Below are 15,910 nucleotides of genomic sequence, written 5' to 3'. Positions count from 1 at the left end.
GCCTGCTCCTTGCCCTGGAAGGAAGTGCTCTCGAAGACCTCGCGCCGGGCGCCGGGCACGGCCAGCAGGGCGGCGGGCTCGGGCGCCAGCGGGAAGCCCGAGGCGGCCGCGGCGGCGGCCGCGGCCGCGGCGGCGCCGTCGCAAATGCTGTTGGTCTTGGAGAGGATGTAGAGCGTCTCGTAGGTGTGGCTGTACTCCAGGTGCGCGCGCAGCGACGACAGGCTCCGGAAGCGCTTGTGCTCCCCGCAGCGGGGGCAGCGGTACGGCAGGTCCAGCGAGGCCATGGCCCCGCCGCCCCCGCGGCACGCGGGCTCCACCGCGGCCGCCCCGCCGGTCAGCCAGGCGCGCTCATGGGGGACCACGGGCCAGGTCCCCTGCGGGGTCAGTAAGGCTCAGGGCGCCCGCGGCCCGGGGCGAGGAGGCTGGAAGAGACGCGATGAGTCTTAGGAAGAGGGTATCACTGCTCCCACCCCGGCTCTCAGTCCCGGGCCCTCATCCCCCAGCCATGAGGAAACAGCATCGAGGGGCAAGGTGCGACCTCCCAGAGGAGGCTGGCTTGCTCTGGCACCTGTGCGAGGGCCTGTATATGTGCAAGAAAGAGAGAGCGAGAGAATGAGATAATCTGTTTTTAAAGGGGCTGGCTCGTAATTACTTTTATTTATAATGGTTCCAACCTGGAAACGACCCAAGTGCCCATCAATGGTAGAACGGTTAAACTGTAGCATATTAATGATGGAATCTACCCAGCAATAAGAAAAGAAACTATTGGTACACACAGTGACATGGATGAGTCCATCCAATATTATGTTGCATGAAAGAAGCCAGACCAAAGAGTGCATGCTGTAGAATGCCAGAGATGGAGTTCAAGAACAGACACAACTGATGATGAAGTCAGCATAGAGGTCCCCAGCTGGGGGCTACATGGACTGGGAAGGGGCAAGAGGCAGCTTTATGTGATGCGGAGAATGTTCTATATCTGCTCTGGGTGGTGGTTATACAGTTGTGTACATATTTAAATAATCATCAAGCTGTATACTTAAGATGAGTGTAAAAATCCTTGGAAAGAAGATGCTTATTTTCAGTTTTTGCAGACTGCACCCCCACACAGGCTGGAACTATTGGTACCATGTTGCAGTAACCAAAACATCACTCTACCTAATGACGTCGCTTGTGTCACTGTTTTGTCCCGACTTCTGCACCACATCCTCCTATCCCTATTACTCCAAGCCCTTAAGTCTTTTTCTCAGACCTAGAAAAGGTGAAGTAGGCTTCCAGTAAGTGTCCCTGCCCCACCTTTACCCCAAGGGCTTTATTATCCATCCTCCCCACATCCCTTTTGGCACAAGGTCCCTCCATCCCCCCACCAATTCTGGCATTCCTCACCGTCAACTCCTGCTGCCCCTCCAGATCTGGCTTCCTGTCACCCTTCTCCTACCTTGTGGGGTCTCCATCCCATTCCTCACTGCCATCCTCTTCCTAACTGTCTGCAATCGGGCTTCCACTGCCCTGTGATCAAGGTCACAGACCACCTGCTGATCAGTTAAGCCAGTTGTCATCAAGGGTCTTCACCTACTTGGTCCCATGGCTGATACTGTTGACCCCTCCATCTTCACAGGCTGCCATGAGCTTTCCTGTCTGGATTTTCCCATGGGTTCTGCAACTTCCTGTTCTTGCTGCCTTCCTAAACGTCCTCATTCCCTGAGGTCTGCCTCTGGAGCCCTCCGTCTCTATCCTCCCCCCAGGAAGGAAGTCGGCTTCCCTCCCACAGGTTTACTCGCACCTGTAAGCTCTACTTCTCCATCCTGACCTGCCACACAGTTCTGTTGCCTTCTGGCATTTCCACAGGATGTATGGGTGGATGTCTGTTCCCTTTGCCAGCCCAGCATCCAGTCCTCCTCCTGGTAACAGCACCCTGCTTTGACCATAGGGAACCATCCTTCCCCACTTTCTCAGTCCACATGGTCTTGGGGATGTGACATAGACCTGGCAAATCCCCAGTCCTGGGGTAAACATAGAGCACCAAAGTTGAGCCAGTGAGCCCCAGGACTGTTCTAGAATGACTGAGGGAAAGCATTGTCTTTGGGATCAGGTTTCTAAGCTGATGGAGAAGGCCGGAGCTGCTGGGGCCATCCTTTCTCCTTTTGGGAGGAGACACCTGGGAATGAAGCCAACCCAAAGAAGCAAAACTTAGATGGAGAAAGACATTCCTCACAGACACTGAGAGCCTGGCCTGTTCAGTTACACAAACTAATCAATTCTGCACCACCACCCCCTTTTTTATGAGATGGAGTCTCACTCTTTCACCTGGGCTGGAATGCAGTCGTGCAGTCTCAGCTCACTACAACCTCCCCCTCTGAAGTTCAAGCGATTCTCCTGCCTCAGGAGTCCCAAGTAGCTGGGACTGCAGGCATGTGCCACCACGCCCAGCTAATTGTTGTATTTTTAGTAGAGACAGGATTTCACCATGGTGGCCAGGCTAGTCTCGAACTCCTGGCCTCAAGTGATCCACCGGCCTCAGCCTTCGAAAGTGTTGGGATTACAGGTGTGAGCCACTGCACCCAGCCCCTATTTCCCTTTTTTGCTTAAGCTAGTTACAGCTGAGTCTGTCTGTGTTACTTGCATCCAGAAAACATCCTAACCAGGAAATTAGAATCAGAGATGGAAAATTTTCATAGACCCACAAAAGAAATTAGCTGAACTAAGGAGGGGGGCATAAGCTGGCACTACTTCCCCCATTCCCCACTCACAGGTTGGTGAACAGAGCAGCAGCAAAGCAGATGATGAAACTGTCTCCCACCATCCCTGGAGCTCAGGCCATGTACCTAGCATGGCTGGAACATTAGGGGATTTGGAGAAAAATGTCAGGATGTTGGGAGTGTCTTTCCAATGGCCTCAGTAAGGTCCAACAAGCAAGAGATACACTCTGGCTGAAAGGAGCCCATCGGAAAGCAGAAAGGAAGAAAATTTGGGCTTGCCCAGAGAGGCCCTTTCTGCTTGTGGCCAGTAATTCAATATGGCTGAGAGTCAGATAATTAAGAGCCAGTTCTTTGCTTCAAGCTAAAGGCAGCTCAAGCGAGGACAAAGAGGCTGGGAACTAAGAGGGAGACAAGCCTGGGGCCTGACAGGCACTCAACTCCTCGGGCCCTGCTGAACCTCTCCTGCTGTGCTCCCCCCCAGCTGGACAGAAGCTTCCATTATAAGCAGCCTTCCATTGGGATGAAGCTTGAGTGAGAAGAGGCAGATAACCTTCTGCCTCCCACCCCAGACTAGGAGTTTGCATTGCCCCGTGGCAGAGGCCCAGCTAGAGGCTGCAGAACCAAGGGCTCCTGGGATGGGCAGAACACTGGGGCCTGTTGCTAAGAGATATCCCTACCCTCCTTCTATACCACCACCAGGGACTTCATTCAAGAATCATAACTTTCTTTAACTTTCTTTTTTTTCTTTTTTTCTTTTTTTTTTTTTTGAGACAGAGTCTCGCTCTGTCACCCAGGCTGGAGTGCAGTGGCATGATCTTGGCTCACTGCAACCTCCGCCTCCTGGGTTCATGCCATTCTCCTACCTCAGCCTCCTGAGTAGCTGGGACTACAGGTGCCCAAAACCACGCCCAGCTAATTTTTTTGTATTTTTAGTAGAGATGGGGTTTCATTGTGCTAGCCAGGATGGCCTTGATCTCCTGACCTCATGGTCTGCCCGCCTCAGCCTCCCAAAGTGCTGGGATTACAGGCGTGAGCCACTGCGCCCAGCTAAGAATCATAACTTTCATAGAGGTCTCTAGCTTTGGTTAATAGCTCTGGGGATAACCAAATGCAAACTGACTGAAAAGCCTCCCAGGGATTAAGGGAATTGTATTGCCAGAAAGCCCCCACAAACCAAAGGATTGCTCAGCCCCTATGGTTGCCCTGAACCTCCCCAAACCTGCATCCCTCAGTGCTCCTCCCACAGAGACAGCGAAATCAGAGCAGTGAGGTTGGTGCACCAGGGAACCTCTTCCTCACCATTCAGTCAAGCATGTGGACCACAGACCAGGTTTTTTCCTCACCCCCCTCTTCAACTAGGAGGGTTTTTCTTCTTTCAGCTATACAATTTTCTCTCCATCATTGTAGTTGGGCCTCAAATGGAAAGACCATGAGCTTAGTACCTAACCAAACAGCCCCTTGCCATTGCCAAGATGTTGAATGGGGGATAGATATGGTAACTGGCTGAAAACTTGGAATGTCTCCTCCCAGAAGTGGGATAACTATGCTTTAAGTTTGATGAGGGATAGTTGCATTATGATAAACATGAAAATGTTTTTTGAAATTACACAGTAAAGGGGGACTATGTTGATCTTGGACATCTAAGAAGTGAAATACAGTGCACTTTTATTGTTTTTACTGCCTGGCTCTAATCCCTCTTTATTGTGAATTGATCCCCAATTTTTCCTTTGAGAACCATTCCCTGCACTTTGAATAGATTTGGGTAGGGCTGACCACATCCATTGGCTCCCAGGGAACACACATGACCTCAGTCTGTTCCATTAGAATCACAGTGGTCCGGTCAGTAATGGACTCATTTCTCAACCTGGGCCGATACAGGCACTTCAGGAGCTGTGCTCAGTTGGTAGGATGTGAGCCTGGAGCATCTTGTGGCCATTTTTGTCCTCTCTTTGAGACAAAAGAAGTAAAGGACCCCTGATGATATTTGAACATCCACATCCAGATGTGCCTGAAGCTCTAACCCAGGACTTGACCATTGAGAAGGGCTGCAAATGTTTTTGTAGCTTTAATCATTTGCGTCAGTTGCCAGTCTCTAGTAATGAGACTCCAGACTAATACAATGGCCCACAGTTTCAAAAGCAAATCCCAGACTTCTCCTCACTTACTACCAGCACCCCTGTTTCCTTTGGTGTCACTGTCCTCCCAGCCATGCCACTGACCATCTTGATTTTTCTCTCTGCTAACCATCAAGACATATTGGTTTTTCCTTCCAAGTGCTTTCAACCCAACTGTTCTTTTCTCATGCTTTGTACTCTTCTAGGCCACAATCTCATCACATTAGACTGCTGGCTCAGCCTTCAGTCCTGCAGCTCTATTCCATCTGTAAAGGCGTCGGATTCCTCTGCTCAGACTCCTTCAAGGGGACCCCCATCCACTACCAACTGCAGCCAAACTCCTCAGCTTCACGATCTGGCCTCTGTGCTCTTACCAATTTGAAACTGAAAAGTGGCCTGGCTGTTTCACTTCCATGTCCTTGATTGTGATGGCTAGACATTTTTTCACACATACACCGGCCATTTCTATCTCTTTGGTAACTTGCCTGTGCACTACTTCACTCATTTTCATACTTAACATTCATATTTTCTTATCGATTTACAAAAGCTTTTAATATTATTGATCCTTTGTCATTTAATACTGCAAATATTTTTCTCAAGTGTGTTGATTGGCTTTTACTTTTGTTTATGGTCTTTATTGATATACTAAAGTTTTGAATTATGCCGCAGTAAAATCGGATTTTGTTTTTATGCTTAGGAAATCTCTCCCTACCCAAAGATTATAAACAGTTACATATGTTTTCTTTCGATATTTGTGATTTCCTTTTTTAAAATTCCAGAATATTTTTTAGAATTAAAGACTTTAAACAAATAACCATAATGCCATAAACTAACAATGACTTGGTAGTATATAAATACTTTAGGCTGTATGATTTCCTTTTGGATTTTTTTTTTTTTAAGAGACAGGGTTGGGAGGGGGGAGGGATAGCATTAGGAGATATACCTAATGTAAATAACGAGTTAATGGGTGCACCACACCAACATGTCACATGTATACATATATAACAAGCCTGCATGTTGTACACATGTACCCTAGAACTTAAAGTATAATAATAATAAAAAAGAAAAAAGAAAAAAAAAAAAAGAGACAGTGTCTCACTTTGTTGTCCAGGCCGGTCAGAAAGTGCTAGGCTCAAATGATCCACTCACCTCAACTTCCCAAACTGCTGGGATTATAGGCCTGAACCACTGCATCTGACCTACATTTGGATTGCTTTTCTTTTCTTTTTTTAGACAGAGTTTTGCTCTGTTGCCCAGGTTGGAGTGCAGTGGTGTGGTGATTTTGGCTCACTGCAACCTCTGCCTCCTGGGTTCAAGTGATTCTTGTGCCTCAGCCTCCCAAGTAGCTGGGATCACAAGCACCCACCACCATACCCGGCTAATTTTTGTATTTTTAGTAGAGACAGCATTTCACCATGTTGGCCAGGCTGGTCTTGAACTCTTGACCTCAGGTGATCTGCCCACCTCAACCTGCCAAAGTGCTGGGATTACAAGTGTGAGCCACCACACCCGGTCCATTTGTATTTTATAACCCAGCTAGAAATTTTTGGTGTGCATGGTGTGACAGGAATTTTTAAAAACCAACTTTCCGGCCGGGCGCGGTGGTCAAGCCTGTAATTCCCAGCACTTTGTGAGGCCGAGACGGCGGTCACGGTCAGGAGATCGAGACCATCCTGGCTAACACGGTGAAACCCGTCTCTACTAAAAATACAAAAAAACTAGCGGGCGAGGTGGCGGGCGCCTGTAGTCCCAGCTACTCGGGAGGCTGAGGCAGTTTAGAATGGCGTAAACCCGGGAGGCGGAGTTTGCAGTGAGCTGAGATCTGGCCACTGCACTCCAGGTCCGGGCGACAGAGCGAGACTCCACCTCAAAAAAAAAAAAAAAAAAAAAAACCAACTTTCCAATTATAGACATTTTCATACATCTTCAAAAATAGACTATTATGATGAACTCCTAGGTACCCATCATCCAGCTTCAAGAATTCTCAACTCTTGGCCAATTATTTTTCATCTGCACACTACTTCCCTGCTTCACACTTGCCCTGCCCCCACTATTGGATAATTTTGAGCAAATCCTAAATATCATATTATTTCATCCATAAATACCTTAGTATATATGAGCCAAGACTTAACTTTCTTTTTTTCTTTTTGGACAGAGTTTCGCTCTGTCTCCCAGGTTAGAGTGAAGTGGTGTGATCTCAGCTCACTACAACCTCTGCCCCCTGGGTTCAAGTGAATTCTCCTGCCTCAGCTGCCCGAGTAACTGGGATTACAGGTGTGTGCCACCAGGCCCAGCTAATTTTTGTGTTTTTAGTAGAGAGGGGGTTTTACCATGTTGACCAGGCTGGTCTTGAACTCCTGATCCACCTACCTCAGCCTCCCAAAGTGCTAGGATTACAGGCGTGAGCCACCACACCTGGCCAAGACTTAACTTTCTTTTTTTAAAAAAATGATATGTAGTAGGCTGGGTGCGGTGGCTCACGTCTGTAATCCCAGCCCTTTGGGAGGCCGAGGTGGGTGGATCACCTGAGGTCAGGAGTTTGAGACTAGCCTGGCCAACAGGGTGAAACCCCGTCTCTACTAAAAATACAAAAATTAGACAGGCGTCATGGCAGGTGACTGTAATCCCAGCTACTCAGGATGCTGAGGCAGGATAATCGCTTGAACTCAGGAGGTGAAGGCTGCAGTAAGCCATTGCATCACTGCACGCCAGTCTGGGCAACAACAGCAAAACTCCATCTCAAAAGAAGAAAAAAAAATGGTGTGTAATAATTGTTCCAACATCACCATCCTTTAGGTATATTAAAACCCAAAATGTAGCCTTGAGAAGTAAATCCAAAAGATGGTTCTTTGAAAAGACCAGCAAAATAATTAGGTCTCTGGCAAATCTATTGAGAGAGAGAGAGAGAGAGAGAGAGAGAGAGAAATAGAGAGAGAGAGAATGCATTTATATATAACACATGGGGAAAAAGAAGAGCGATAACTGCTGGCACAGAGAGGATTTTCTTAAATTACTACCAGGTACAACTCTTGGCCCAAATCTTTGAAAATCTGGGTGAACTGAATGCTTTTCTAGGAAAATATATATTATCAAAGTTGACTCAAGAAGCAATAGAAAACTTGAATAGACTAATAACTATAGACAAAACTGAAGAAGTTGGCAAAGTGACCAGAGATATTCTAGAGTTCACATACGTACAGAACTGTTCAAGAACAAGGATATTCTATAATGTATGGTGAGCCTGGTGTCAGGGCATCTGTGTGTATCTGTTCATCCTAACTAAGCGCTGGTCCTTCCTGTGGGGGGCATCTTTCAGGGCCCCAGAAGTAGCTAGCCTTCTCCCCACCCTGCTGTCTCTCACCATATACTTTTGAAGTGCCCCTTTTTGCCTCACAGCATCCTGCTAGCCAGGCTGCCAGAGAGCAGGGGAAGGCGAAAGTCTGGGGGTGTCAGCCTGTGGATGGATGTGTAAGGTGGAGGAGGAGAGGGACTTCTGGGGTACAGGTGCCTCTTCACCCCAGGCCAGCCCTCCTCACAGTTGCCCTCCATCTGCTGGAGCTGAGGAATGACTACAAATCTTAGGAAAATTTTTGTCTAGATTTATGCACCTCCTAAGCATGCACCTGAAGCTTTGCTTGAATGCAGGCGAAAGGGCAATAAAGTCAGGGGGAGGCGGGACAGAGGAAAAAGGAAAACAGAAGTGTTCAAATTTTATCACAAGTCTGTACTATGAGCACCAGGACAGAACAGTTGGAGATTTTCCTTTGCATTCTAGTCTCCCCAAATCAGCAACCTCTGCAGTCCTAAGACTTGCTTCCTTTTTTGGCCTGACCATGCCTCCAGACCTGTGATGCTTCTCGTATCTGAAATGCCTATCTCAAGCCTCCCTTTTTTTTTTTTTTTTTTTTTTTTTGAGACGGAGTCTTGCTCTGTCGCCTGGGCTGGAGTGCAGTGGCTGGATCTCAGCTCACTGCAAGCTCTGCCTCCCGGGTTCATGCTATTCTCCTGCCTCAGCCTCCGGCGTAGCTGGGACTACAGGCGCCCGCCACCTCGCCCGGCTAGTTTTTTTGTATTTTTTAGTAGAGACGGGGTTTCACCGTGTTAGCCAGGATGGTCTCGATCTCCTGACCTCGTGACCTCGTGATCCACCCGTCTCGGCCTCCCAAAGTGCTGGGATTACAGGCTTGAGCCACCGCGCCCGGCTCAAGCCTACTTTCTTTCAAGTCCCCGTCAAGGTTTTCTTTGGATAGAAGGATTCTACAGACTGAACTAATCAGAGGTACTTTTTTTTTTTTTTTTTTTTTTTTAAGGCTTACAGGTATGTGAGTCTTATATCTTCAAACAAGACCAACCATCTTAAGATGTGTGTCTTCTCTAGCTCGTGCTTCCTATCATATTCTCACATGTTGACTTTGCCAGCAACACAGATCATCTTGCATTTCTATGGCTTCCACCATCATGTGGTCACTGATAGTCCCTGCAGTGGGCATTATGATTTTCATCTGCTCAGCAAGTCTTCTTCACCTTCTGGTAATAGCAACAGCTCATCCTTTCTTTAGTGAGCTGCCCCTCTGTACTTTATGTGGTTCTGGCCGGGGTGTCAATCCTAGTAGGTGGGCACATGACCCAGGTCTGGCCAATCACAGTATTTCTATCTTCTTGGCCACAGTGATTGACCCAGGGTTGAGCATATTCCTCAAGCTGAGCCAACAGAGTCCTCTACTGGGAGTTTATATGAAAGATCAAGTAGTCCTCTTGTCCCTCTGGGATCCCATGCTAGGATGGTGAAGCTATCTATGGCCTTGTGCAACCTCCACCCATCACATGGAGAAAGCCCATGCATGGTGGGGAATACTCAGAGGAAAGCTGAGCCAAGAGCTGGAGAGTCCTCACCACATCTGTGAGGACCTGGGTGTCCAAGACTCATTCATTTCCCTTCTTCCCAGTTATAGGAATTGGTAAATTTGCTTAAAGTAGTTCAGGTTGAATTTCTGTCCCTTGCAATCAAGAGTCTTAACTAATCGTCTCCCAAATCTGCATTTCTAGCCAAGAGTTCTCTCCTAAGCTCTATTCAAACCCAAATTTATTCTATGTCTATTTACTGAGTACCTACCCTGTGCCATGAGCTATACCAGGTGCTGTGCTAGGTTTGTTGAGGGCAAAGACAACAAGATCCAGTCCTGGCCTACACACAGTTTGTTGTCTCCTGGGGCTGACTGAGGTGTTAGACGATACAATTATGAAATAAACATTATGCAAGAGGCAGGCACAGGATCTACACTTGAAGAATTGGGGGACTGGGGAACCCCCAGAGACGGTAGCATCTAAGCTGACTCTTGAAGAGCAAAATATAATTGCCAGGTGAGGAAGAGCAATTATGAGGTTGGGGTAGGAGAAGACAGACATTCAGAGCACATGAAACAGCATGTATAAGGGCAAGGAAGTGAGAAAGAGTATTCCTCCTTCAGGGAACTAAAATGTAAGCTCCTCGAGGATAGAGACATTGTGTATCTCAAACACTGCTATTTCCCCAACACTTCTAACAGTGCCTGGCGTGGGGCAGGTGCTCATGGGGCAGTGTTTGTGGAATGAACAAATGGCAAGGGCTTGATCAGATTTAGTTTAGAGAATAAAATACAGAGAGCCAAGGTCAGGAGGAAGGTTGTTGGAACACTGGAAGTGGAAACTATTAACCAAGGTAGCAGGAGTGCAAATGGGCAGAAGGATGGATATGGGAGCAATTAAGGAAGGAGAGTCAAGAAGGCCTGGTGACAGAATGACCGTGGCAGGTAAGAAAGGGAAGAATCAAGAATGAGGCTCGGGTTTGGGTCTTAAACAACTGGGGAGATAAGGACGTGATTCAGCAAGGAGGAAAAGTGGAGGATGGCAAGTTTTGAAGGGAGATAATTTTGGCTGTGGATTCCATGAGTTTGAGGTTCCAGTGGGCCATGGAAATAGAGATATTCAGTACATGGATTGCAACACGGAACCAAAAAATACAGTTTTGGCAACTTAAGGGTAAAAAGGAAAGTATTTAATCAATGAGCAAGTCCAGGGAGAGGGTTCAGAGAGAGGGGAGCTGGGGGAAAAGACGGACCCTCAGAGAGGCAGAAGAACCAAGAGGTTCCTAAGAACCAGCAGCAGAAATGGGAGTTCTGGCAAGGAATCTTAGGGAGGAGAGGACGTTCAGGAGAGGAGTGAGCAACAGTAGAAATAATGTTGACAACTCAAGTAACAGCAGAAGAGGGAAGGGCCCACTGGGCACTTTCAAGAGGGCTGCTTTGATGGGCCTGGTTGATGTGGGCTGAGGAGTGAGTGAGGTAAGGACGTGAGGAGACAATGAGTGAATACAAGAAGCTCAACTGTGAAGAGAAGGAGGCAGCATGGGAGAATCCAGAAGCAGTTTCTAAGACGGGAATGACCTGAACATATTTAAATGCTTCTTAAGGCTAACCTAATTCTACTCTATATCTTCACTTCTGCAGGCCCGAGGCACGAATAATTCAATGCCTTAGACCTGAAATGTATAGCAATTCTTTAAAAAAAAAAAAAAAAAAAAAAAAGGTTCTTAGAAGCAGCCAGTAGACAGGGAGAGAATGAAAAGAGTAGTATTTCAATATTGGTGGCTCAAAGCTTAATGTGACTAATACTGAACTCACAATACCCCAATGCCCACCTCCAAACATTCTTTCTAATGGCTCCCATCTCAACCAATGCCCTTGTTATCTATTCAGCACCCTGGATAGCGCCCCATCCCCCGCCGCCCCAAAGCCATCTCTGAATTTTCAGTGCCCCTCAGATCTCATCAATCACTGATTTTTGTCAACACTAACTTCTAAATATTTGATTCTGTCTACTTTTCCTAAAGCCACTTCCCCAGTTCAGACCTATATCCCCTTCTATATGGACCACTGATATTGTCTAAATGGAGTCTATAAATCTCCCAGCTTCGAATTCTCACAGCTTTCAACGTTTTCTGCATATATTGATCCAGTCACATCACTTTTATTCTAAAAACATTTCAGAAGGCTGGCCATCTTCTGAGAGGTTACATCCACCTGGCCTTGCCCACCCTCAAGATTGGCTGGAATCTAACCATCCCTGAGCTCTGCCAGCTCTAGCTTTTGTCTTTGCTTCTCTCCCATATGCGTTCTTAGGGTGCCCTACAAGATTTTGCTCCATGGGGAAATGCCATGCACTGTCATATCCCCAAATCTAGGCTCATGCTGGTCCCTCTTCCTGGGACTCCTGGGCCTGAATTCTGCAGGCCCAGTTCAAATGCCACCTTTTCCTTCAAGCCTTCCTTGACCTCTCCCTCTACAGCTCAAATCATATCACTGCATGAATCACTCCTTACTGTACCTCTTCAAGGATGTGGTAGCAGGTATCACATACTGATAATCATGGACATGTTTGAACATCAAATAACTCCTAACACATACACTGGAAGCAGAGACAATACAACGGATTCATCCTCACGCACAGTAGATATCAGTATGTTGTTAGAGGAATCACACTGAATAATGGAGAAATTGATTTCATGTAACCAAAGCAATTTCCACCACTCGTCATCATGGAACTGGATGAACTGGTTACAATTAAGTAAATCCAAGAATCACCACGAATAACAGGTGGCTTCCTGGTTCTGCTGGTCACCTACTGGGAGGTAAGAGCTTGCTGTCTTCTCATTGCTGCAGCTTTGCTCTAGCTGAGTTCTAAGGCTCAGGGCTTGTCTGCTTCAGTCCATTTTATCCACCCAGCAAATGATGTCTAGCACAAGGCCCATGCTAGGCACTGGGTACACATAGATGAATGAGAGTTGTGCCATTAGGGTGCCTGCAGTTTAACAATCAAAACAGTGAATACTTATCTACTAATGATTCTGGTCAGACATCATGTTATTCACTCGGTCCTCACAACAATGCTGCCAAGTAGGTGGTACTGCTTCCATACTAGGATGAGGAAACTGAGGCTCAGAGAGTCCAAATCACTTGCCCAAGGAAAGCCTGTCATGGACTGTTGCTTTGGTGGTCCCCAATGAGACATGCCTCCCAGTATTTCTGTCCTTATGTGCTCTCCTCCCACACTGACTCAGGGATTGGCCATGTGACTTGCTTTGGCCAACTGGACATTTGCAAGCCTGATGCAGGCAGAGGCTTGATCAGCAGTTGTAACTTAGGACTTATCCTCTTGGAATACTCCCTCTTGGGATCCAGTTGGCACATAAGAAACTTGGGCTAGACTAGTAAATGATTAGATGCCACATGTATTGAGACCCTGGAGAATGACAGGCTATTTTGATGTCCCTCTCCTATTAGTTTCTCAATATAATGCAGCTGTGTGAGAGTCCACGTGAGAACAGCAGGGCCCACAGCCACAGCCACAGTCACAGCTGACCCACAGACCATGAAGGAATAATAAATCACTGTTGTTTTAAATCCAGAAATTCTGGGGTGGTCTGTTACAACCTAATGAATAACTAAAACCATGATAAAGTAGGATATGAACCCAGTACTACCTGACGACCAAAGCTCATGCCCTTGGTCTCCACATTGTGCTCCTTCTGATTGGGAACATCATGCTAACACTGTAATACACACAGGTTGGCCCATGGTAACATGCAATAATTTTTTTTATGTTTTTGAGACAGAGTTTCACTCTTATTGTCCAGGCTGGAGTTCAGTGGCATGATCTCAGCTCACCCCAACCTCTGCCTCCCAAGTTCAAGCAATTCTCCTGCCTCAGTCTCCTGAGTAGCTGGGATTACAGGCATGTACCACCGCACCGGCTAGTTTTTGTATTTTTAGTAGAGATGGGGTTTCTCCATGTTGGTCAGGCTGGTCTTGAACTCCTGACCTCAGGTGATCTGCCTGCCTTGGCATCCCAAAGTTCTGGGATTACAGGTGTGAGCCACTGCGCCTGGCTGTTAAATGAATGGATAAAGGGTGTGATAGGTCACCAGAGAGGTAAAGAGATCTAGGGAATTCAAAGGCAGGATGGTAATTACTTTTCAACAACCATCACCCCCTTCCCATTACAAATATTCCAAAACAAAGCTGGGCACAGTGGCTATAATCCCACCACTTCAGGAGGCTGAGGCAGGAGGACTTGAGCCCAGGAGTTTGAGACCAACTGGGCAACATAGGGAGACCCTGTCTCTACCAAAAGAAAAAAAAAAGTAGGCAGGTGTGGTGGCCTATGCCTGTGGTCCCAGCTACTTGGGAGACTGAGGTGGGAGGATTGGTTGGGCCCAGGAGGTCAAGGCTGCAGTGAGCTATGATCACTCCACTGCACTCCAGCCTTGGTGACAAAGCAAGAGCCTATCTAAAAAACAAACAAATATTCCAAAACAAAAACAAAAATGAAGCCATATAGGCATTCCTAAATCTAGAAACAACTGCGTGAATATCACCAAACTCCCTTTCTGTGTCTATCTCTTTCTCTGTTAAATTCAGATCAGGCAAAATTGAGAAGGTGATAGAGTTTGTTTACTGGTGGCCCTGCCTCTCTGCCCCCAACTCCCCATTCTTTTCCTCTCTTTCCATGTAAAATTCTTTCCCTCTCTTTCCATGTAAAATCCACATGCAGAAAAGGGGCTGAGAAGGTGGAAATTACAGAAATGGGGAAGGAAGATTTGGATGTTAACAGATGGATTTACAAGCCAAAGAAATGAAGTTCTAAGCTGGGTACTTTTAGGAGGCATCTGTCAGCAGGTGGAGGTATCCTAAGGATGGGGGAGGCAGCTGGAGTTGTCCCCATTATACCCCTATTAGGCCCCTGTGGGTGGGGAGTAAAGGAATGCCCACTGCCTCTATAAATCCCTCTGAATCCCCCAAGAAGGCTGGGGCTCTGACTCTCCACACCTGTGGCTGTGGCCCCAACATGTATACCTCCCAGAGTAGTCACTCTAGCCTGGCGAAGACCCTCAGGGGTCAATGCATCCAGTCCTCTGCCTTCTGGCAGCCCTGGCACTGCTTTTTCTGTTCTAAGCCCTCCCTCACTTTCCTGCTCCTGCAAACAGGCACACACCTCCCAAGGTCACACACAGGCTCCAGAACCTGGATCCCACACCCAGAAAACCGTCTGGGTCCCTCGCTGCAGAGAGACCTAAGGAGAGAGCAGGCCCACACAGTACTCGCCGGCAGACTGTGGGCAGCGCACACAGGCCCCGTGTCACACACACTCGCATGCAAAGCAATGCAGAGGGGCGCACACATTCAGAGACACTGTGAGCACTGTCACCAGTACAGGCACTGGATATAAAGAGTCAGAAACATGCGTGCACACACATGCACACCTCCAGGCAATCACACGTGCACACCAGCACGCACTGACACCCGCACAGGTGCCCAGCCAGGCCTCAACACCAGGCCCCTCCCCCAGCCCCTCAGAAGCCGGCAGGGAGGGTTGGGGTTTCAGGGCGCTTCCCCTCCTCCCTCCCTCTGGCCCCTGTTCTCCAAGGTCCAGAGTCCCAGTGGGGTTCTGGAGCCCGCCCCCGCCCCAAAACCTGGCTCAGGGAGCGACAGGCGAGAGGGGGGAGGGGAAACCTGATCTCAAAACGTTCTGATTTTAATTTCTTAAATTAACCCCTTCCCTTCCTCTGATCTGGCCTGCCCAGAATCCCTCCCGGTTGGGCGGCCTCGCGGGCCTCCGGAGGGCTGTGGGGGACAAGGAAGGGGAAGAAAGCACAGTGGCTGGGGTCCTCCCTCCTTCCCTCTCCGGGAGCAGTCCCGCAGCGTGCCCGCAACTCGCCCTTACCTCCTCCACCCCGCGGCGAGGCCAGGCCCAGCGGCCCAGGGCTGGGGGGCGCAGAAGAGCCCCTGCGCGCCCGGTCCAGACGCAGGGCCGCCTCGGGGCCTCGGATCTTGTTCCACTCCGCAGCCTCGGGTGGCGGCCGCGGCTAGCGCCCCGCCTCCCTGTCGGGGCGGGGGCGGCCGAGCCTCCCAGCCAGTCGCAGCGGGAGGGGCGCACGAACCCGGCGGGAGGAAGGATGGAGGAGGAGGAGGAGGAGGAGGAGGAGGAGGAGGAAAAGAAGAAGAAGAAGAAGAAGAAGAAGAAGAAGAAGAAGAAGAAGAAGAAGAAGAAGAAGAAGAAGAAGAA

The 15,910-nt window shown here is 48.3% G+C and overlaps 1 protein-coding gene across 1 annotated transcript in view; it reads right to left on the bottom strand.

Moving 5' to 3' along the window:
- The window catches only part of LOC108532384 (F-box only protein 41-like), an 18,188-nt gene extending 2,357 nt beyond the window's left edge, over positions 1-15,831 (bottom strand). Inside the window, exons 1-2 of the mRNA XM_017876445.1 lie at positions 15,569-15,831; positions 3-422 (exon numbers count right to left, since the gene is read on the bottom strand). Coding sequence (XP_017731934.1) covers positions 3-284 — 282 coding nt within the window. The 5' untranslated portion in view covers positions 285-422; positions 15,569-15,831. The remainder of the gene's footprint in view (positions 1-2; positions 423-15,568) is intronic.
- Between the last annotated feature and the right edge of the window lie 79 nt (positions 15,832-15,910).

This window comes from Rhinopithecus bieti, unplaced genomic scaffold (genome assembly GCF_001698545.2).
Source record: "Rhinopithecus bieti isolate Rb0 unplaced genomic scaffold, ASM169854v2 scaffold_1058, whole genome shotgun sequence".
Taxonomy (NCBI): domain Eukaryota; kingdom Metazoa; phylum Chordata; class Mammalia; order Primates; family Cercopithecidae; genus Rhinopithecus; species Rhinopithecus bieti.
Note: the sequence above shows the minus strand (reverse complement) of the source record. Positions and strands in the feature narration are given on the sequence as shown.